The following is a 23,431-nucleotide window of genomic DNA, read 5'->3' on the forward strand; positions in this document are numbered from 1 at the left end:
AAAAAAAACTCGCCAACGGCAATTGTATGTAATCCCCCCCCCCCCCCAGTTCATAGCTATACAATAAAGATATAACAAATGATTTGTTATGCAATAAAATAGCAGTAAATTATACAATCAAAACTATATACTTGTCTTATTCTTTCTCAATTCTTTTTATTTTTATAATTTGGCCGAAGCTTTCTTTCTGAATGGCTAATAAGTAATAATGTGGCCTATATTGATCCAAATCTTTGGATGAGCTGATTAAGTCTATACTTTTTCGTATGAATAGTTATTTCGCGGATAATTGACGCTTGTAAAAATTGATGAATACGTATAAATAAAGATACTACATTATTAATTGGGATTATCCTGTAAAATTTTCCATAATTGTAAAACTTACTTCCAGGGAAGCTATTTGTATCTTACAGGAAACCCGCGTAGTTCGGCATTTGAGTTGAGATTGCCATATATCTGTGAGCAATATCTTCCTCTTTCCGCTACTTTCCCTAACTTTTTTCTACTTTTTCTAGAGTTTAAGCAACTCTCCACTATCTCTCCCGTTGACCTCCATTGATTTTTCAAAGCACTATGTTATAGTATTCAAATAGTACATTTCAGCATATATATTTGGCGAAATTGTGTATATCCCTTCTTCTTCTTCTTCTTATAACTGGCATTTAATTTGCACAGCTTAAAGCTGCGTCTTTTAACTTCCCATGGCTTTATTAACTTCTGGTACTAAGAGAAAAAAATCGTTAGCATGGACTTGCCTAATACCTTGTGCAATCCTGCTTTCCGCTGCTTTCTTTATAGGAAGCGCCTTCCTTGTCACTGAATGTAAAGAGGTAATTAAGGCAGAGACTACTCCTCTTCATTCCATAATTCAGATAACTCTTGTTTTTTGTTCTTACATGCTTAATATTCCCTGTATTTTTGCTAATATATTCCACACTTTATTAACTTCTTTTGGTTTTCAAACTTTACTAGACGTTGAGTTAATTTGTGCCCTTTCTTCGTACAGAAAATTTTAGGATGGCAATTGATTGAATCCTTCAGAATGACAAAACCTAGTACGTGTGAGGTTTGTCTATCAGACCATCTCTTTTACTTTTTCTCTTTTTCTCTTTTTCTGAATAAATAAATAAAATTACTCTAACTTAGTTGGTAGAAAAATGTGTAATTTTGTCGTTTTTATACTTTTATTTTAATTGTATTATAGGATGAGTGCAGGCCTGAAGGAAGCGAGAGACTGCCACGAGGTATTGTGGCTAAGACCTCTGATTTAGAAATGCATCCGCTTTGGGGTCCCCCCAATAAAAAGGTATGTAATTATTCCTTTGTTAACAGATTCTAATGACGGCCTTACACTTAAGGGGGTAATGTTCTTTTTCCTTGCAGAAATCAAAATCACCAATGAGCTTACTAGCTATGGCAGTTGGAATAAAGCAGAAACAGAATGTCAATGAAATTGTTAAGAAGGTGAGAGACAATAATTTATCCGCACTTACACAATTCTCATCCCAGCCTTTGACTAAAACAACCTTTCTATATTATCTCACTTGCAGTTTCCAGAGACTGATTTTGTCATTATGCTTTTTCATTATGATGGTATCGTGGATGAATGGAAAGATCTAGAATGGAGTAGTACTGCTATTCACATCTCTGCTATTAATCAAACTAAATGGTATGAGTTCTTACATCCAGAGTAGGACTGGTATAATCTGGCAAGATACGTGCTCAGTGTTGGTTCCAGAATTTAGACACTCGGTTTTGAATTGATAGGCTGTGTTCTGAAACGTAAACCTAACTCTTCCGCTCACACACACACACATATATAGCCTTCGACTCTAAAACACTAAGTTCTACCAATCTTATGAATCCATTATTGGATCCGCCACTGGATGTATTTGTAAAAGCATTAGCTGACTCCTTATTCTGTTGTTATCTTAGGTGGTTTGCCAAGAGGTTCTTACACCCAGATGTTGTTGCAGAGTATGCTTACATATTCCTGTGGGATGAAGATCTTGGAGTTGAAAACTTCAATGCTGGACGGTAATTATCACTGATGTTGGGCTAAACCTATAAAAGATGCAATATATCCTCGTAATATGCAACCTATAAAAGATCATACTAAAAATTTGTAGCAGTATGACTTCAATGAGCTCTAAAAGGCAATCCCTCTATTTTATTTGTCAGAAGGTAATAGCATTGATGTTACACTGAAAAAATATTCACCTGGATCTTTACTGCAGATATTTATCAATAGTAAAAGAAGAGGGTCTTCAGATATCACAGCCAGCAATTGATGCAGATATATCAGAAATTCATCACCAACTTACAGCACGAGAAAAGGGGTCAAGAGTGCACAGGTATTACTCTATTCCGAGCCTGCTGAAGGCTGTCATGAGGCTCATGATCAGTGACAGATTCATCAATAATAAGTTGATCTTCTTGAAAAAAGCTGTCTTGTAAATATTGCTAATTCTAAAAACTCTTATGGTTGAAATAGGAGGGCGATAAACATAAAGGGTCCAGGAAGGAGGTGCTACGAAGACAGTCCTGAACCTCCATGCACTGGGTAAAATTATTACCAGTTATAGGCAGAAAGAACTATGTTTCAATTATATATCTTTTCTATCCATCTCAAAATCCTAGATTTCTAAGAAAAAAGTAATGCACATGCAGGTGGGTGGAAATGATGGCTCCTGTTTTCTCAAGGGCATCCTGGCGTTGTTCGTGGTACATAATTCAGGTATGGATTCAGATCTTAGTAAATCTAGTACACTATCTGTATAACCAAATTTCTTACTAGGTGTATTAAATTTGCTAAGTTTGACCTTCCTTCTGCTTACAGAATGACTTCGTTCATGCATGGGGGGTGGACTTTCAGCTTGGATATTGTGCACAGGTTTCATATCCCAGCAACAAACAGTTATTTTTCTCTTTAAAAATTATTGTCTAGAGTCTTCATTTTATCAATTCAGAAAAATCTAATTTCTTGTTTGATCTGTTATTATTTCTGATAGGGGAACAGAACCGCAAACGTTGGGGTTGTTGACTCAGAATATTTAGTTCACTATGGTCTTCCGACACTAGGTGGTACAGAAAATGAGGTACCTCTGGCAAAATAACGAGGATTGAACTTACATTGGACAATTGAATAGGAGATCAAGTGTCTATCTTCTGTTTTTTCAGTAAATCCTAACTATTGTCTTTCTATGCAGAAGAGTAGTTTAGCACAAGAGATAACTCTTCAAAAGGAAAGCTTGTCGAACGAAGGGCAAACAGTATGTAGCAAAAGTAACTAGCTTTCAACAATCAACTGCTTCAATAGCATGAAATTAACTAAAATATAATTGCAGGGACTGCCGGAATCTCATCCGTCTGATGCAAGAAATGCTGTAAGTTCCATTAGATTTTATATAAAAGAACCTCTTAGTAGCTTGCCCTTGCATTGCCAGTGTCTTTCAGACATCTTAGTGTATCTACACCACATACACGATGCAATATGACAATCTTCTGACGATGAATTACATATGAAGCTAAACACAACAACTTACTAGTATCTCCAAGTTACCTTCCATGTTATGATAAACCCAGAGTAATTTTGCAGGTGCGGAAACAATCTCTTGTCGAATTAGAAAGATTCAAGAATAGATGGAAAAAGGCTGTCAGAGAAGACCAATGTTGGGTCGATCCCTTTCAGCAGCCTGTGAAACAAAAAAGTGACTGAAGGGTTGCATCGTCAAACTTAAGACTGAAGATATACAAATTACAGTTATTCCATCTTGAAGATGAATTTGGAAGGCTGAGATGATTCTCTACGGACTTCAAGTGCTCATGATATACAGAGGCATATTGTCAATTTCCATAAGCTCCAATTATGTTAAAAACACATAGAATAGTTCAGAGTTCAGACAGTCAGATTAACTTATGATATCCACCCTGAGGTCCATTCTCTATCTGAAGCAATTACTGAAAATACAACGCCGTTAAGCAGCTTAAATGAAATTTTTACCATTTTCTGGTGTTATCTATGCAGCATGCCAGCATCACAATATTAAATATACATCATGTTGTACAAATAATAAACACGCTGAAATATAAATATAAATAGATGGCCTAACCATTTAATACAGAGATTAGATCTTATCACAATCACAAAATGCTGCTTCTTTTTCCAACAATTCCAGCAATGAGTTGACCTAATTCTTCACCACTGTCCTCCTGAACGTGATGTCCTGACTGCATGATCCATAAAATAAATGCACATTGAAATACAAGAAAGATATAAAGAATATTTAGTTGTATGAATCTTCTTATAAGCAACGCTCTTTCAAATGATCAGAGCCCCCACTTTAATTTACCGAGTTTCAAAACACATATTCAAGAATATTGGATTCATTCCCAAAAGAGTGCTCTGCATTTCTAACATTATCCTCCACAAGAAAAGAGCTATGAAATAGTGTCATTACCATAGGAAGTTCAACCAACCGATGCTTTGACTCTTTGCAGAAATCTTCTACACCATCAAAGCTTAACCAGCGGTCTCTTTGTCCCCAGCAAACTGTTGTTTGGACTGTCCAGTTATTGTCCATAAGTATTGCTCTTGAGTCCTCAACATAGCCCTTCCAATCAGAGAGCACCAAAGGAGGTCTAAGATCAATATATCCATAAATAACGAGGAAGAGAGATTAAAGTAACTGAATTAGACGCATATTCGGTTTTCTTCTTTTAACAGACTCAGTAGGAAGAAGACAATTTGAATGGCTTTTCATATTTGTTTCATGGAGTTTCCGTTGACAAATAGAACCCCTCAACTATCAAGCACATTGCTTTTACCATTTGGATGGAGAAATTCGGACTCAAGTTTGAATAATAAATATCAATTTTTTATCTCCAACATCAAAGATATCTTTCCGACTTCCTCTGGTACTAGCTTATTTCACCTTTGCATCAGCAATGGCAGATCTTGGAGGATCAGGCTCTTTGAACTTCACAGTCTAGATTAGACAGAGGGCCCTTAGCCAACTGCCTTGGTTGGAAAAGAACAAAAGAAGAAAGCAACAATCGTAATCTTCACAGACACCAGAATAGGGAGGGAAAGAAGAATAAAAGGGGGGGGGGGGGTACTATATCACTTTTCCGATAACCATAGATAATTAAACTTCAGTTGATTGACCCGTGGCAAAGTGCCTGCAAACTAAATAGAAAATTAACATCGTGAGTATAAAAGTGCACCTTAAGTTGCTTCTTCATTGCCTTGCTTATTGCATTTAATGCAAATCCTGCAGAACCAGATGTGAGATAAGGTCTTCTGTAAACCATCGCCACATCTTCTTTTATTTGGTAAGGACCACAACTCAGCATTGTTTTATCACTAGCTCTAAGAGGGTCCTGATTGCAAGAGAGTTAAACCAAGAATGAGAGACAACTGGCAGCAGATTTGCAGAGGAACATGCATATGTCGGTAGCAGAACATATGTGAAAATATTTGCATCTACCCTACCTGACAAAATATTTCGCCCAACAAAAAGTTGCTCAGGACTGATAAGGTTGATGGTAGATCGGCATGTTGCATTGTCAGCTTCAGTAAACCAGAAAAATGAATGGTTAGTGAATCCGAACATGTCTTCACTCAACTAGTTAGAAGGAGAAAAAGACGCTGAGGAAACAAGAGTAGCTTCATCTAAATGACATGAATCTGAAGTCATTAAACAGTTTCATCTTTCATATGTTTGAAAAGAGTGTAAAGTAATGTGGCCCAAGGTCCGAGAGTAATTCGGAACGGTGTTCAGCCAAGAAGAAACACGATTGGACAGAGAACCAAGAAAACCAAAAAGATATTCTATATCTTGGATTTCACTGGAAATATGGTAACCTGCAGAATAATAAAGTCATTCAGCAGAATATGACAATTCTATAGTTTGACTGCACATCACCGTCACAATTAAGCTATACAGATCCAGAGAAAAAATGTTCAGAAAATAAAAGCATGTACTGGTTACAGTTGACTAATCCTTACTGGTGGATTGAGAAGTATAAGACCGTTTAGCTTTTCCTGGTGATTGCTAGCATATTTGATCGCAATTGGTGAAAAGTATCCCTGGAAGAGAATGGCAAAAGGAGAGGTTTTCTTCAAATCAGAAAACACAAGATAAGTAACACAGAGCAAGTTAAATTCTAACAGTCAAATACAGTAGTGCAAATAGATGAATATGTAGGGAGGCATTTCTGTATCTTGGAGACAGATCAACGGCACTGCCTCCCGCTTAAATAGGGAGGCTCGGTTTTGTTTTGAACATTATTTTTTTCAGATGAAATGGCATGGTGGCCCTATAGAAGAATTTTTCCATATATATATATAAACATACCTGTACTACAAGAGTAACCTTTTTGTCAGTAAGAGCATTGAGAATAGATTCCAAGGATGCCACATACTCTGTCAGACATGAGAAACTGAATGTCAAGGAGTGGAGATTTCTATATTGTAATAATCTGTTCATTATTATCATAATATTCTTAGGTGGATAGAAAATATTACTTACCATCCAATGTGTAGTCAAATCCGTATCTTGGTTGGGGCTTATCTGAGAATCCAAATCCTGTAAGAAGGAGAAAGTAGAACTATTCATTTTCCTAACATAAACATGGATGAACGTGAACCTCACTATTTTTTTTAAAAGAATAGTAGAAAACTTGAATGGAAGATAATATGGGGATACTGTTAAAATTGTTGAGTAGCATAAGAAATAAAAACACATTCAAAGACACTACTTCATCTGTTCATCTAAATGTGGAGGTATGAATGCTAGCATTGACAATAGAAACGATTCCGAATAAATTAGGAGGATAATGTAAGAAGTACTAAAATACTGACCCAGCCAATCAAATGCTATAGCATGATAGTTCTTCTCAAGAATGGGAAGAATTTTGCGGTAAGAGTATGCCTGTAAAGTAGCAGTGCAACCATGGTTAGCAAACTATCAACCAAGACAAGCGTTACATGGTGAAATGATGGACATAGATTAGTGATATAAACTAGAATCAAGTAGCCAAGAATAAAAAGCTGGTCATATTAGAAGGAACACAAGCATCAGAATCCACAATTCTTCAGACTAGAAATGTAGAACTTAGATGGAAGTTGGTAATTGGGAATTCATATTGAAAATAATTGGTTCATCACCTGAGCTTGCATTTAGTTTGAATTAAAATACAAACACCACCAAAATGTTGACATGTTCAAGAGACAGTTAATCAGAATATACTAACGATCTAACTAGGTTTTCCATTTTCTGAGATTTACTAATTTGAATGGTAATAAGGCAACATACTAACCTGTGAGGGTAATCCGTGGACTAATACAATGGTAGAATTGTCAGTGCTTCCGCTCTCTACACAAAACCATCTATTGCACAAAATCATAGACAGAGAGCATTCAATCGGTAATCCTGCAAACAACCCATTCTCAATTTCTGCATATAAGATTGCTATATCCCTTAAATTGTCTAACAAACAAACAAATAAATTCAAAAAAAAAAATAAAAAAAATCAACCAGATTCACCTGAAAAGATCAGTTGAGGCCTGTGAACCCCCACCCATTGTAAGTCCAAAAAGAGGATCTTTTGCCTTCTCCCCAGTCCCAGATACAGGATGAGCTTTCACCTGAACGTCACAAACGAATACCAAAATTCAGATGGGTACCACAATTGTTAGTATAAAAGATAAATGCACTCTGATTTTCATCAGCCATATTCATAATTATAGAACATGGAAAATGGAAAAACGGAGCAGGAAAAACGCACAAATTTTCCTTTCTTGAACCATTCATCAGCGGGGCTCGGCTCGTCTGAATATTTTCCTGTACAAATTAATCAATTTGATCTCACTATTGGTCCGTAATTAAACTGAAGATGCCACATCCTTCCTTGAAACAAAATTAAATTAAATTTAACAGAAACAAGAACGAATTTTGCAAATTATTCAAATTCCAACCTCCGCTAAAAGAAAATCCGTCCCCAACTGAAACAGGAGCATCCAGCAAATACTCCTGAATATTTTATCATCAATTTACAAAACACCCAGAAACATAATTTACTTCAAGAGAAATACTGATCACGAGATATGACAGTAAAGTTATACGTACGTCGTTGTTATCGCTGCTCGATCGGCAACGGAATCGCAAAAGTTTCTTCCTTCCCTGAGCTCCATGGTATTTTGGAAGAGAGAATTGGTGAAGTGGCAGATTGATCCTATCAGGGGGAGAAGAGGGGAGCATGCGGAAGCAGTGACAGTGAAGAGTAGCCATGGAATTCTTGAATAACAAATGTGCTGTGACAGTTATGACCGTTTTGTCTACGATTTTTAGAATAATACAATTAAAAGATTTTTGTGCGTGGGTTCAAAGGAGATAGGGTGCCTCTGGTTCTCTATCTTTCATTCTTTTGGATCACAAAAATTGGTAATACTTTTTTCTGGAAAATGTAACCTTAGATAGCATATTTCGAACTTGCTCTACTCTTTTTCCTGTAAGGAGCTCAAAGACTGATGATGTTTTTTCCCGATTATTATAAACTAAATAAAAATACTAAAGGTTGCACACTTTTGCAATTTAAGAACTTGAAGATAGTTCTAACTAGATTTCTGTAAAGACTATTTCATTTGACTCTTGAAAGAATAAACATGAAAAGTAATTTGTAGATCGGTAACTTAAGCCAAAAGTAATAAGTTAATGAGATTGTATAACAATCCAACTGGTCGCAATATGTCGTTTTATGATCTGAGACTTCCCGTAGGTTTATTGTCATGGCTCAATTTTCACCATAAGCCGTGATGGGCTTAGCGTTGCCGTCAGACAAGCTAACAATAAATCAACACGACGATCAGTGGTTCATAACACATTTTAAAACAAGTGATGAAATAAATAAGCGGAATTGTTTCGTTTTCATAGTAACATACTGACATCATCTTCAAGGTTTGAACATGGTCAAAATAAATCCGAATGTCATAACAGAAATACATCCATGAATAATGGTCTAAAATCCCCAAAATTCGGTGTCACAAGTGCATGAGAATCTAGGAGTATAAAATACTACTACAATAACTGTTTGGAAAAGAAAATAGGCAGAATATAGTAAATGAATAGGAAGGGGACTCTATGTGCTGCGGATCGTAACATTAAAAGCAGCTCACCACAAAATCTCCTTAGCAGCTGCGCCTACGCGCCTGTATGACCACCAAATGTACTTGTCTCAGTACCTGCACAAGTAGTATATAAGTGTAGTATGAGTATGTAAATCAATGGGTACCGGTAAATATTTAGTCTAACCTCGAAGAAGTAGTAAAGAGGGATCAATATCTATACTTACTAATAGTCCAATAATCACAGTACAATAAAAAGTAGACAGGTAGGAAGCATAGCAAGTAGCAATGAAACAGATGAACATGTACATTATTCTCAACAGAAGAATAAATACGAAATCATCAAAACCAAATACTGCCTCGAATGGAATATATGTGACCAATATTAGGTGCAAATGTCAAATCCGAGTCAGGATACTCATATATGCACCGACTCCCTATCAAAATATTACACAAGATACTGCCGAGGTGAACAACCCGATTCTATCAGAGTGGTGTTATATGATACCGCCGAGGTCGTACGGCCTGGTCCCATAAGTATCTCATAATACTGCCGAGGTGAACGACCTGCTCCCAAAAGAATATTTTATAATAATGCTGAGGTGAATGATCCGATCCCATAAGAATATTGAAACTTTCAACGGGTCACTAGCCCAACTCGTGAAGATACCGCACGAAAATGAAAGAAAGATGGGAAATTTTCCTACATGACTTGTAGCCTCCCGAAGATAGGTATGGACATCATCATACTGATCCGTAAGACTCTACTAGATACTTGCTCATGACTCGTAGAACCTATGAACCCAGAGCTCGGATACTAACTTGTCACGACCTAAAATTCACTTAGTCGTGATGACACCTAACCCAAACAGCTAGGTAAGCCAAATAACAGTCAACACAACTCAAATGAGAATAGTAAGAATTAATAAATAAAATATCTGAATTTTTTACACAATAATCCAAGGATTGGTAGTACAAGTCACAAGCCACTAAGACTTTAGATTTACAAATCTGGTATGAAAATATTTACAATGTATGTTTGAAATAAACATAAACAGAACTAAAATCTAAACTACCAAGGACAAGTGGTAGCTAAGTCCAGAAATCGGGTATATCTTCAATACCGACTCCGGTCATAATCAGCAGCATCAACTCCAAGATCTGCAGCCAAGGTGCAGAAGTGTAGTATGAGTACAACCGACCCCATGTACTCAATAAGTATCGTAACTAATATCGGCGAGGTAATAGAAGCAAGAATTATAAATGATACTTGCCAATCACCCGTATAAGTTCATAAATTCCAACAAGTATAGGATATACATATGATCAAATCATGATATCACAGATAAATACACCTTGGTGCCCTAAATTTTCTTAACGTATTCTGATCAGTCAAAAGTTTATAATATAAGGTAGATATGCAAATAAAACAGGTAAACAACCAAGGAAATTGCAAGTAAAAATGAAATACAATAATCACATATCAATCCGTTGCGTCGTGCAACCCGATCCAACAGAAATCACATCACGGCACTAAGGCCCACATCAAAATCCTAATAACCGAACCAAAATCAATAACCAGATCTCCTAGAGCTCACATCAACTAGAAACCCGCCGGTTTCTCACAATCCGTGTGTACACCATCAAGAAGGCTCATGAGAGGGGGATCCTAGGGGGATGGATCCATATCTATACACATGCACGACAAATTCAACGTGATATCAGACCAGCATGATCACATGCTCAATATCATAATCTGCCTGGCGTGGTCACATGCATCACAATACAATCCGCCCGACGTGGTCACAGCCATAACAACACTATCCGCTCGGTGTGGTCACATGCATAACAACATAATTCGCCTGGCGTGGTCACAAGCATAACAACACAATCCGCACGGCATGGTCACAGACATAATAACACAATTCGTCCGGTGTGGTCACAGACATAACAACACAATTCGTCCGGCATGGTCATAGGCATAACAACATAATCTGCACGGCTTGGTCACAGACATCCGGTCCAAATCATATCACACGGAAGCAAATATACAAGAATACATGTATATGATCACTGAGTATCAGATTTCATGCTCCTGGACTGGTATAAATGATATGCTAAAGTGTATGCATGTGCAAAGTATGCTATCATAGCTCAGATCGACAATTTCATCACGGAAATATCAATTATCATGTTCATTCAGGGAATTAGCCTATATAGAACCTCAAATATGGATCAAATAGTTCATAACAAAGTTACAATGTGAGAAACATCATAGCATAAAGCTTAACAATCAATTCAAGACATGTTGTAGCCTAAGCACTACCCCGAGCATGGATAAATACCCCGGTGCTCGCTCATGGGCTCAAACTCCATACATATTGTCACGCCCCGACCTTGGGGAGCGCGACCGGCGCTCAATTGAGATAACCCAGTCAAGAAAGCCTACTTGATGCCTTCTACCCAACCTTACCCATGAATACAAAGGAGATGCATACCGCTCGTTGGACAATGAGAGGATTTCATAAACAACACCAATTTCATTACCATTAGTTACTTCATTTGTAATTCCCAAAATACATTACACATTCATAGTTTAGAAGTGGAAATATGTGACACATATACAACATTTCTAGTTTGACTTTTCAAAATAAAGATACAACCCACACTATGTCTACGGAGCCTCTAATGGATACAAAGGAGTAACATGATGGTGCCGGCAATAAGGCCCCGGCTATACCTCAAAACACTGTACATAAGAAACAAAAGATACAAGACCCCGATATAAAGTGGGGCTCACCAAGTTAGCTGAGAAGAGGGTGTACCGCCATCACTTACTGATGCCGCCTGCTGTGGAACCACCTACACCATTAAATATGCAGCGCCCTCGGCAAAAGGGACTTTAGTACATATGGAATAGTACTAGTATATAAGACTAAACACCCTCTTAAAGAATCGAGAAACAGTATAAGGAAACAGAAATATAGAATCAATGAGGACCTCAAACAATGATAAAGAATCAAGTTAAGAGAAAGATAATATTTCAAGTGAATATCACTATTATTAAATAGGAAGATCTTTAGTACCGATATACCACCGTATTTGTAGCACGAAGTCCGATATCGGTCCGATCCTCTAAGACATCTCACCCCGAGACATTCAATCACAACACCACCATGTGCGCGACATGGCATTCGATCTCAGCCCTATCGGCTAAGCTATTTTACCACAATGACGTGTGGATCAACATCACTTTTTGCTAGCAATCACCTCATCCCAAATAAGGGGAATAATCTCAGCACACCAATCTCATCCCATTTAAGGGGAATAATCTCAACACATAAATACTGGGATTTACCCCTCAATCACTCCTACACCGGCACATGTAGTTTCGGGGTTAGGTTATTTCAACCTACCCTTCCTCGGTAACTAAACGATGCTCCCAAAACAGTTATGACATAAAGAAATTAAAACTGATTTCATAGTCTTTCATACATTCCTTTCATTTCATTGGCACTATTGGCCACAGGTGTAATCTCAATTGTTGGCACGATGGCCACATTTTATATCTCATACTCACTTCTTTCACTTTTAAGCATCATCATAGGTTATCAACAGTAAGGGCATTTGAAATCAAGACTTTTAGTATGTATATGAACAACAGGGGCCTTAAGCACATTGAGTTTCTTTCAAAATTAGGCATAATAAACTTACATATGAAACATGATTTCAAATCATAACATTTTGATACATTGGTCATACTTGAATACATTCCCAAAGGAGAACATCATATGATATGGGCAATTGGGGCACATTTGGAGTATACATCTTTCAACAAAAAGCTTATTTGAAATCATCGAATCTACTAGGAATGACTCGGAACATGAGAAATAAGGACTTGGGACAATCACAATTGAACTTACGAGAACATCACGAAATTCAATTATAGGAGAGAAGTTTAGCCAACATACCCCGCTTGAGCTTTCCTTAAATTTACTACAACGTTTTGAAACTCCTAGCGACTTCAATCTAATTAGAGACATGACAAAATTAAATCAAAATTAGGGAGAGGTTTATGGGTTCAGCTCATTTAAGTATTTCATCAAGCATTAGGTGTGCAATTTGGTTATAAGTTTCTTTTATGGGATTTTCTTCACCCTTCCACCAATCCAATACCAAGAGTTTACTCATATTAGTTCAATAACCTCCCCACCACCTTTATTGGTATATGCATGCACAAAAACAACTCCCATTCCTAAGAATCACGCTCTACATTACCCATCTTCTGCCCCAAATTCGAAATAGAAAGCTAGGGCTAGAACATTACCTCTTTAGTAGACAATTTGCAAGTTTTCCTTGTGAATTCTTCAAGGCTTGTGCAAGGAATTGAAGTGTGGAGATGTTAGTGACCTTCCTTCTCTCCCTAGATCCCTCCCCCTCTCACTAAAATATCAGATTTTTGCCTTCTAAACGAGCCCCAATGGCTTTTAATCAAAATGGGGTCGGGTTATAAAAATAGAAAATGGACCCTCCAAACTCAATTCTGCTGTCGCAGAGTGGACCGCAGAACAGGTATGCGGTCCGCATAAGGGACGCAAAATCACCCTCCAAAACTGGGCTGCTCGGGTCAGGTCTGCGGCAGGTCTGCGGTCCGTAGACTAGTTATGCGGTCGCATAACACACCGCAAAAGTTCCTCTCCATAATTTTTTATGCTGAATCTACGATGGATGTGCGGCCCGTGAAATGATTATGCGGTCGCATAATGGACCGCAAAATGACCTCAAAAATTGACATTGTTTCTGTTGGACTTTGCGGCGGATCTGCGATTCGTGGAGTAGTTATGCGGCCACATACTGGACCATAGAAATGACATGCTCTGCAAAAATTATTCTTCCAACTCCCCAACACATTGCACAACCCAAAAAGTCCGTACCGTGGTGAGCTTTATTATCTACTACCTTCTAACAGATTAGCCTACTTCGACACCACAAACCTCGAGTTCTAGGTAAAAGTTTTAAGGGGTCTTACACATATGCGCGCCCATAGCACGTAGCCATCACAAATAACTCAGGCAACTAGTGCATCAACCAAGTTTAGGTAAGATACTTACCTCAAGCAAACCAAATCAAATAACGAGCAAGCCGAACAATACTATAGAAATGCCATCCCACGCGAATCAACCTCTGAATGACTCGAAACTAGCCAAAAGCAACTCAAAAATATCAAATAATGCCTTCGGAAACAAATCTAGGCAATAAAGTTCGAATCTTTAATCAAATACTCAAAGTCAACCAAAACGTCAACCTGGGTCCGCACCTCAGAACCCGACAAAACTCATATATCCTGACAACCCATTCAAATTCGAGTCAAACCATACTAATTTCACTCAAATGTTACTCCGCATCGATGTTCAAAATACAATAATTCACTTAGAAAAGTTTAGACAAAACCCCCTAATTTCTCTTTCTTAATCATCAATCAAATGCCAAAATCAAAGATAGAATCATGAAATATAATCAAAACTGAGTCAAAAGTACTTACCCCAATCCATACGGTGAAAATTCTCTCCAAAATCGCCCAATTCCGAGCTCCCCAACTCAAAATGTGATAAAATAATTCAAAGTCCGAAAATAGAGTACTTATAGATTTGTTCTAGGTATATCCTTCGCGAACGCGGAAGAATCCTCGCGTTCGCAATGAACAAAATGCACTGCCACAAAATTAACCTTCGCGTTCGCGGCACAGACCCCGCGAATGCAATACATACCTAACCCAGACCTTCGCGAACGCAAAGACCATACCTCCAGCTCCCAGCTCTCCTACGCAAATGCAAAACCAAAGGCGCGAATGCAAATAACAATCAGCTCAACCTTTCGCGCACGCGTTCTGTATGTCATGTTCGCGAAGAAAAAACCACCGGTGGACTAAAAAATACTTCGTGATCGCGTCTGGGATTTTGTGATCGCGAAGAATATCAGAGGCATCAGATATCAGCAGAAAACCAGCCATGCATGCAACTCCAAAGAGGTCCAAAACCCGTCCGAAACTCACCTGAACCCCTCGGAACCCGTCCGTGCATACCAACAAGTCCCAACATAACAAGGACCTACCTGAGGCCTCAAATCACACATAATAACATCAAAACCATGAATCATTGATCAAGGTCAATCTCTTAAGTTCATCAACTTCAAACTTTGAACCAAGCATCTGATTCCAGCCTAACCAATCCGTAATGAATCTAAATTTTGCACACAAGTTCCAAATGACATAATGAACCTATTCTAGCCCCGAAATAGCAATTCTAAACCCGATAACATTGAAGTCAGCTCGCGGTTAAACCTATAAACTTCTTAGACCTTCAAATTGCCAACTTTCGCCAAATAGTACAAAAACCTTCTAGAAATATCCAAATGCAAATCCGGGCATACGCCTAAGTTCATAATCACCATCCAGACCTAACGAAACCATAAAATCTCCAATCCGAGGTCATATACACAAAAGTCAAACTTGGTCAATGCTTCCAACTTAAAGCTTCTATTTTAAGAATCATTCTTCCAAATCAATTTCGAACAACTCGAAGACCAAAACCGATGATACACGCAAGTCATAATACACCATGTGAAGCTACTCAAAACTTCAAACCACCAAACTAAATTCAAATGCTCAAAACGACCGATCAGGTCGTTATATTCTCCCCAATTTAAACATACGTTCATCCTCGAACGTGCCAAGAGTCAACCCACAACCATCATAACGCTGTATAAGTTCACCATACAAATATCCATAGGTGATCTTACGTCACCCCAATCCATAAAAGCCCGACAACACAATATCTGAATAGTGCACTCAGACTGCCCTTTTGTCTAGGGTCAAATGCTATATCCAACTCAACTCGTGTGCTTAACTCACGCTGCATAGCTCTCCAGAAACGTGATGTGAACTGCGTTCCTTGATCGAAGATAATGGATACCAGCACACCGTGGAGACGAACAATCTCATATATATAGATCTTAGTTAGCCGCTCAGCAGAATAGGTTGTCACCACCGGAATAAAATGAGCCGACTTGGTCAACCTGTCCACATTCACCCAAACTGCATCATATTTCTTCAAAGTCTGTGGGAGCCCAACAACGAAATACATGCTAACATGCTCCCATTTCCACTCAAGAATCTCAAATATCTGAAGCAAATCACCTGGCCTCTAATGCTCATACTTCTCTTGCTAACAATTTAGGTACCGAGCCATATACTCCATTATATCTTTCTTTATTCTCCTCCACCAATAGTGTTGCCTCAAATCTTGATACATCTTAGTGGAACCCGTATTAATGGAGTACCGCAAACTGTTACTGAAGATCCTTACTTCAACTTTAGCCCATGAACTTTAGAATCAAATCTTCAATATCTGGAATCCATTACAAGACCCTATTCTCACATCTATACACTGTACAAGTCTGAACAAGCCTAATCAAGCCATAACCATAACCCAAAATGTAATCACATGATATACCACATAACTAAGATTCTCATAGCAATAACTTTCGACCACAATAGATACTCAATAACCAAACCGGTACCGGTAACAAACCTCATATCAGATAAAACCTTGTCCTAAACCTTCGTACACTGCCAATGATAAAAGAAACATGTAGAAACTCATAACCACTCATCATATCAACAAGTCATGGAGCTCTCCCGCCCTCCAAGAACCATAGACAAATTCAAGCTGACTATAGACGTTATTCTTCCAAACATACCTTAGTCAAATCCAGTAACACTCATTCCAGATCTAATAACATCATCTTATCCAGTACAAGCTACTCGACCTACATGCTACACCAATACCACCTAGTGCGACATACTTCGTGCACCAAACAAATAACAACTCGAATGTACCCAATGATGGAAAGAGAATTAAATGAGAGAACCGTCCCGCAAGCTCAACAAATACCACCACAAAGCGCAATTCTATGAGACCATCACACAAAGGAGAAACAAAACACACGAAATAAGCACAAAGGATCCTATCCCAAAATAACTCTGCTGCGATACGTGACCCAACCCAAACACCGGTTTATATAGAATACCCCGAGCCATGACGCTCACGACAAACAACCATATGCATAACAACAACAACTACGTGAAGTGCATGATCATAACCATAGAGATACAGATAGCACAATATATCACAAATAGGAAGACCATAACCAAAGCGCAACCAACCATTCAACATCCCAAGAGGCATCTTGCTCGAATTCTGCCACAAGTCCCAAACAGAATCGCATCGTGTGCGTAAATAATCAATAGTCACACAACCCATTGTAGCATAAAGGAGGAATACATGGAACATAACAGCCATAAATACGATCAACTCTAACCAATGACACATCCTTCAACAATAGTTGTGCTGAGCAAACAAATTTGACCTGATGTAGATTACACATTCTAGTTAGGCTTACCAGTGGCCTTCAAATCGATTCCGATCCTCCCGAAATAGGTAGATAACCATTCCAAAAATACATAGTAGCCTATCCATAACACATACCACCAGTTGACTAACCCTGACCATATCTTCATAGTGCACAACGAAGGAATAGTCTACCTCTGAGACTCATAGTCTCCAAATCATAAAAATACAAAGATCTCCATATCCCATCCCGACTTGACCACCCAAATGGCTGTCACATATCTCATGCATAATCATCTCCAAAGAAATACTTCCTTAATTCTTCCATGCCACATAACAAAATTTGAACATCAGCAGTCGACCAACCAGGCGATCACCGTAATACCAATTAAGCATCTGCAAGTCAAAAAACAATGCGCCTTTCTGAAATGCGTAACAATCCCAGGTGATACCACATAGTGCCAATATTCTTGTAAGCATCTGAACCGCTCATGCTGTCTAGAACTCTTGACCTTCCCTTCAAAATCGAAACACAAACTTGTACATACAAATCTCAATCCCACACGCCGTATCGCATCTATGATTAAGCCATTGAGTAGTAAGACTTTCTTTTCTAGAGTAGTTATAGAAAGAAAACCATCATAGAAAAACACGAGAACCCCATTATCGACCCCGAATCACAAACATGATCACATTTCGTCAGCCAGAAACCTTCCACTTGACTCCCATCCAAGAGAAAATCACAAACGCAACATACTCCTCATGCCGTTAGAAGATATCCGTCTCAAGCAGTGGCAGAACTCATCAGAAACTCTTCGAAACCTATTAGCACAAGACCAAGCTATCAAAACTGAATCCCTCTAACTTAACCAAGTCATGCATGTCTCCAAACCCAAGAGTATTGCCAAAATGCCGGTAAAGCCTCATAACCTCATAAGAACCGATCATATCCATTACCATGCTGATCCAACCTACTACCAAGCTGTCCTATTTCTCCGAGTTCCTCATGAATTGCCTACAAGTTAACACTTCTCCTTCCCAACACATTACAATCCTTACCCAAAGCTCATCACAAGAGATCCTAGCATGAAACCACGTCGTCCTATGCCCATAAGCCATTGTACTCCCTCTTAAGTCCCTAAAATACCGCATCTGAGATACCTACTCTGATTAGACCTTATGTGAATCTGAAGCTATTTCCTTAACCTCCCTAATACTGAAATGTTGAATCTTAATGATATAGAAACACCGCAAGTCCCGAGACCCTCTAATGCAAATCTCATATCTTAGCCATTTATAAATTCGAAAATTCCTCAAATACCACATATGAATTTTGAACCCATTAGAACCTTCTCAAGAGTTATCCATCCGACTTAAATCTCAAATGCACTTCCAAAACGAGCCGAACAACTTGTGCTCCATTAGCACCCAAACACCTAAAGAAGTACTCCACATCTCTAAGCAACCGAGTGAATCCCTTCTCTTAGCGCACTACATCCATAACTAATAACATACCCGAATCATTCCAAGATTTCCATATATCCATAAAGTATAATACGTCATGCATCCAGAAATTTCCTTGCTCAAGTCATCCTCAAAACCAAACTCCGCAAGTCATAACTGATCCTAAAATAAGCCCCAGACTGAAACCAGTACAACACGTACCATGCAATCTGATCGTCAATGGAAGGTTCCCCCACTTGGCTCGAAGCCATAGATCACAACATCCGATAATCCCACAATACCCTTACTCCATAACTGCCACAAGCCCACACTATAATTCAACTAAATCCTCCAGAAACTCATGTAACACTAATCATAAATGCCTCAAATCATCTGCTAAGCGCATATCCGTCATCGTGACAGTTGTGCAAACTCTTTCAAGAGATCCAAACTCAAATTGCAACACATATATGATATAACCCACTAGTAGAAAGAAACTCTTCACAGAACATCATAGGGATCACACAACCTCAGAACATCTGGCAGGAGATAACCCACCAGCTTAGCCTCAAATTGGCATTTTTTATATGCCCTTGTATGGCAACAATCTTTATGCAATTACTAAATCCTCCCGAGTCTGAAATTGTCAACAAGGCACAAGAACCTACTTCATTACATAAATGAACAACATAAAAGATCCCTGAACACACTCATAACTCGAGACTGTACCACACATCAAGAAGGAAATCAAGCATCCATAGTCCTTTACGCCCCAAGCAAACCCTTCTCGTCACATCTAAACCATCTAAGCACAGGCCTCAGTAATAAAATACTCATCATATAGCTATTCAACCACTCACTGAGCCATCATTCCCACTCTTAGGGACACTATCAGACATATAAGTCCACAAGCACATACTCACACAACCGAAACCACCAAGCCCAAGCTGCGGTCTGAACCTGGCCTGAAGTCCTCTAGACTGGCCTAACTCCACAACATAGAGAACACATCTTGCACCTCATCCATGTCATCACAAGACGGCGATGCACATGTGGTACCGAATGCTCAATTAAAACATATGAGTGAGTGGAAAGTATTCAAAGAGATACGCTTCAAGCTGAATTAATACCGCACGATAATGAAAGAAAGATGGGAAATTTTCCTACATGCCCTGTAGCCTCCCGAAGATAGGTATGGATGTCATCATACTGATCTGTAAGACTCTACTAGATACTTGCTTATGACTCGTAGAACCTATGAACCTAGAGCTCGGATACCAACTTGTCACAACCCAAAATCTACTTAGTCGTGATGACACCTAACCCAACCGGCTACGTAAGCCAAATAACAATCAACACAACTCAAATGAGAATAGTAAGAATTAATAAATGAAATATCTAAATTTTTTATACAATAATCTAAGGATTGGTAGTACAAGTCACGAGCCACTAAGACTTTAGAATTACAAATATGGTATGAAAATATTTACAATGTCTATTTGAAATATACATAAACAGAACTAAAATCTAAACTACAAAGGACAAGTGGTAGCTAAGGCCAGAAATCGGGTACATCTTCAATACCGGCTACCGTCATAATCAGCAGCATCAGCTCCAAAATTTGCAGTCAAGATGCAGAAGTGTAGTATGGGTACAACCGACACCATGTACTCAATAAGTATCATAACTAATCTCGGCAAGATAATAGAAGTAAGAATTATAAATGATACTGGCCAATCACATGTATAAGTTCATAAATTCCAACAAGTATAGGACAAACATATGATCAAATCATGATATCATAGATAAATACACCTTGGTGCCCTTAATTTTCTTATTGTATTTCTCTTAGTCAACAATTTAGCATATAAGAAAGATATGCAAATAAAACATGTAAACAACCAAGGAAATTGCAAGTAAAGATGAAATGTAATAACCATATATCAATCCATTGTGGCGTGTAACCCGATCCAACAGAAATCACATCACGGCACTAAGGCCCACATTAGAATCCTAGTAACAGAACCAAAATCAATAACCAGCTCTCCCAGAGCTCACATCAACCCGAAACCACAATCCACATGTACACTATCAAGAAGGCATATGAGAGAGTGACCCTAGGGGATAGATCTATATCCACACGCATACATGACCAATTCAATGTGCTATCAGCCCGGTATGGTCACAGGCTCAACAACACAATCCGCCCGGCGTGGTCACATACATAACAACACAATCCGCACGGCATGGTCACATGCATAACAACACAATCCGCCTAACGTGGTCACAGACATAACAACACAATCCGCCCGGCATGGTAACAAGCATAACAACACAATCTGCCCGGCATGGTCACAGGCATAACAACACAATCCACTCGGCATGGTCACATGCATCTAGTCTAAATCATATCACACAGAAGAAAATATACAAGAATGCATGTATATGATCAATGAGCATCTGATTTCATGCTCCTAGACTGATATAAATGACATGCTAAGGTGTATGCATGTGCAAAGTGTGCTTTATGATGACATCGTAGCCTAAGCACTACCCCGAGCATGGATAAATACCCTGATGCTCGCACATGGGCTCAAACCTCACACATATGCGCGCCCATAGCGTGTAGATATCATAAATAACTTAGGAAAATAGTGCCTCAACAAAGTTTAGTAAGATTCTTACCTCAAGCAAGCCAAATCAAATACTGAGATAGCCAAACAACACTTTAGAAACTCCACTCCGCGTGAATCAACCTCCGAACGGTTCGAAACAAGCCAAAAGAAACTCAATAATATCAAATAATGGCTTAGGAAACAAAACCAAGTGACAAAGGTCGAATCTTTAATCAAATACTCAAAGTCAACCCGGGCCCGCACATCGGAACCCAACAAAACTCACATATTCTAACAACACATTCAAATACGAGTCCAACCATACTAATTTCACTCAAATCCGACTCCGAATCGATGTTCAAAATACAATAATTCACTTCGAAATGTTTAGACAAAACCCCCAAATTTCTCTTTTAGAATCATCAATCAAATGCCAAAATCGAAGATGGAATTATGAAATATAATCAAAACCGAGTAAAAATACTTACCCCAATCCATGTGGTGAAAATCCTCTCCAAAATCTCCCAAATCCGAGTTTTTAACTCAAAATGTGATAAAATAATTTAATGTCCAAAAATAGAGTACTTGTAGATCTGCTCCAGGTATACCCTTTGTGAACGGGGAAGAATCCTCGCGTTCGCGATGAACAAAATGCACTGCCATAAAACTAACCTTCCATTTGTGGCACAGACCTCGTGAACGCGATGCATAGCTAACCCAGACCTTCGCGAGCGTGGCGTAGACCATGCAAATGTGAAGACTATACCTCCAACTCCCAGCTCTCCTACACAAACACGAAACCAAAGGCGCGAATGCGGATAACAATCAGCTCAACCTTTCGCGAACGTGTTTTTGTATGTCGCGTCCGTGAAGAACAAACCACCAATGGACTAAAACATACTTTGCTATTGCGGCTGGACCTTCGCAATCGCGAAGAACACCAAAGGCATTAGATATTAGCAGAAAACCAGTAATGCATGCAACTCCGAAAAGGTTCGAAACCCATCCGAAACTCACCTGAACCCCTCGGAACCCTGTCCGGGCATACCAACAAGTCCCAAAACATAACACGAACCTACCCGAGGCCTCGAATCACACATAATTACATAAAAGCCATGAATCGTGGATCAAGGTCAATCTCCTAAGTTCATCAACTTCAAACTTTGAACCAAGAATCCGATTCAAGCCTAACCAATCTTGAATGAACCCAAATTTTGCACGCAAGTTCCAAATGACATAAAGAATCTATTTTAACTCCCAGAACAACAAACCAAACCTGCTAATATCGAAGTCAACTCCCGATCAAACGTATAAGCTTTCTAAACCTTCAAATTGCCAACTTTCGCCAAATAGTGCTGAAACCTTCTAGAAACATCCAAACGCAAATCCGGGCATATGCCCAAGTCCAGAATCACTATCCGGACCTAACAGAACCATAAAAACTCCAATCCAAGGTCAAATATACAAAAGTCAAACTTGGTCACCTCTTCCAACTTAATGCTTCCTATTTTAGAATCATTCTTCCAAATCAATTATGAACAACTCAAAGACTAAAACTGATAATACACACAAGTCATAATACACCATATTAAGCTACTCAAGAATTCAAACCATCAAACTGAATGCAAGTTCTCAAAATGACCGGTCGGGTCTTTACACCTAGGAGGTAAGGTCCCTCTTACAATATTAGGCAAGAGACTTACCTTGCTCCACAATTTGATAATCAGCTCTAACACCTCTCTAACATCTTAAACCAATGCCAACCGATCTGAAACTAGCAAAAGAACATGCAAACCAATCAATACATACTAAAAAACCCATAATTTCACAATTTTCAA

At 38.6% G+C, this 23,431-nt stretch overlaps 2 protein-coding genes across 2 annotated transcripts; one reads left to right on the top strand and one right to left on the bottom strand.

The window, feature by feature from the left end:
- The first annotated feature begins 412 nt into the window (after window positions 1–412).
- Window positions 413–3,736, top strand: LOC107816224 (uncharacterized). The gene is made up of 14 exons (XM_016641921.2): window positions 413–830; window positions 1,007–1,066; window positions 1,205–1,306; window positions 1,384–1,464; window positions 1,551–1,669; window positions 1,936–2,037; window positions 2,238–2,354; window positions 2,495–2,563; window positions 2,671–2,737; window positions 2,840–2,893; window positions 3,012–3,098; window positions 3,210–3,272; window positions 3,348–3,386; window positions 3,599–3,736. Exons 1-14 carry the CDS (start codon window positions 702–704, stop codon window positions 3,716–3,718), a joined length of 1,209 nt encoding a protein of 402 aa, XP_016497407.1. The 5' UTR covers window positions 413–701; the 3' UTR covers window positions 3,719–3,736.
- On the bottom strand, window positions 3,383–8,540 carry LOC107816225 (uncharacterized). The gene is given in 14 exon segments (XM_016641922.2): window positions 3,383–4,163; window positions 4,165–4,230; window positions 4,461–4,613; window positions 5,227–5,382; window positions 5,495–5,572; window positions 6,011–6,091; window positions 6,360–6,427; window positions 6,534–6,590; window positions 6,866–6,935; window positions 7,324–7,393; window positions 7,551–7,651; window positions 7,792–7,847; window positions 7,982–8,036; window positions 8,133–8,540. Coding segments are annotated over 14 exon segments (1,209 nt in total). The 5' UTR covers window positions 8,295–8,540; the 3' UTR covers window positions 3,383–4,127.
- Window positions 8,541–23,431: the final 14,891 nt, after the last annotated feature.

The sequence above is a fragment of the Nicotiana tabacum genome, chromosome 19, assembly GCF_000715075.1.
Source record: "Nicotiana tabacum cultivar K326 chromosome 19, ASM71507v2, whole genome shotgun sequence".
Taxonomy (NCBI): domain Eukaryota; kingdom Viridiplantae; phylum Streptophyta; class Magnoliopsida; order Solanales; family Solanaceae; genus Nicotiana; species Nicotiana tabacum.

Bases quoted from the DNA above. Each gene is read 5' to 3' on its own strand.
- LOC107816224 (XM_016641921.2), top strand. From the start codon at position 702: ATGGCTTTATTAACTTCTGGTACTAAGAGAAAAAAATCGTTAGCATGG. The intron at 831-1,006 runs GTAATTAAGGCA...TTCTTCGTACAG, and splicing joins TTGTCACTGAATGTAAAGAG to AAAATTTTAGGATGGCAATT. The intron at 2,894-3,011 runs GTTTCATATCCC...TATTTCTGATAG, and splicing joins AGCTTGGATATTGTGCACAG to GGGAACAGAACCGCAAACGT.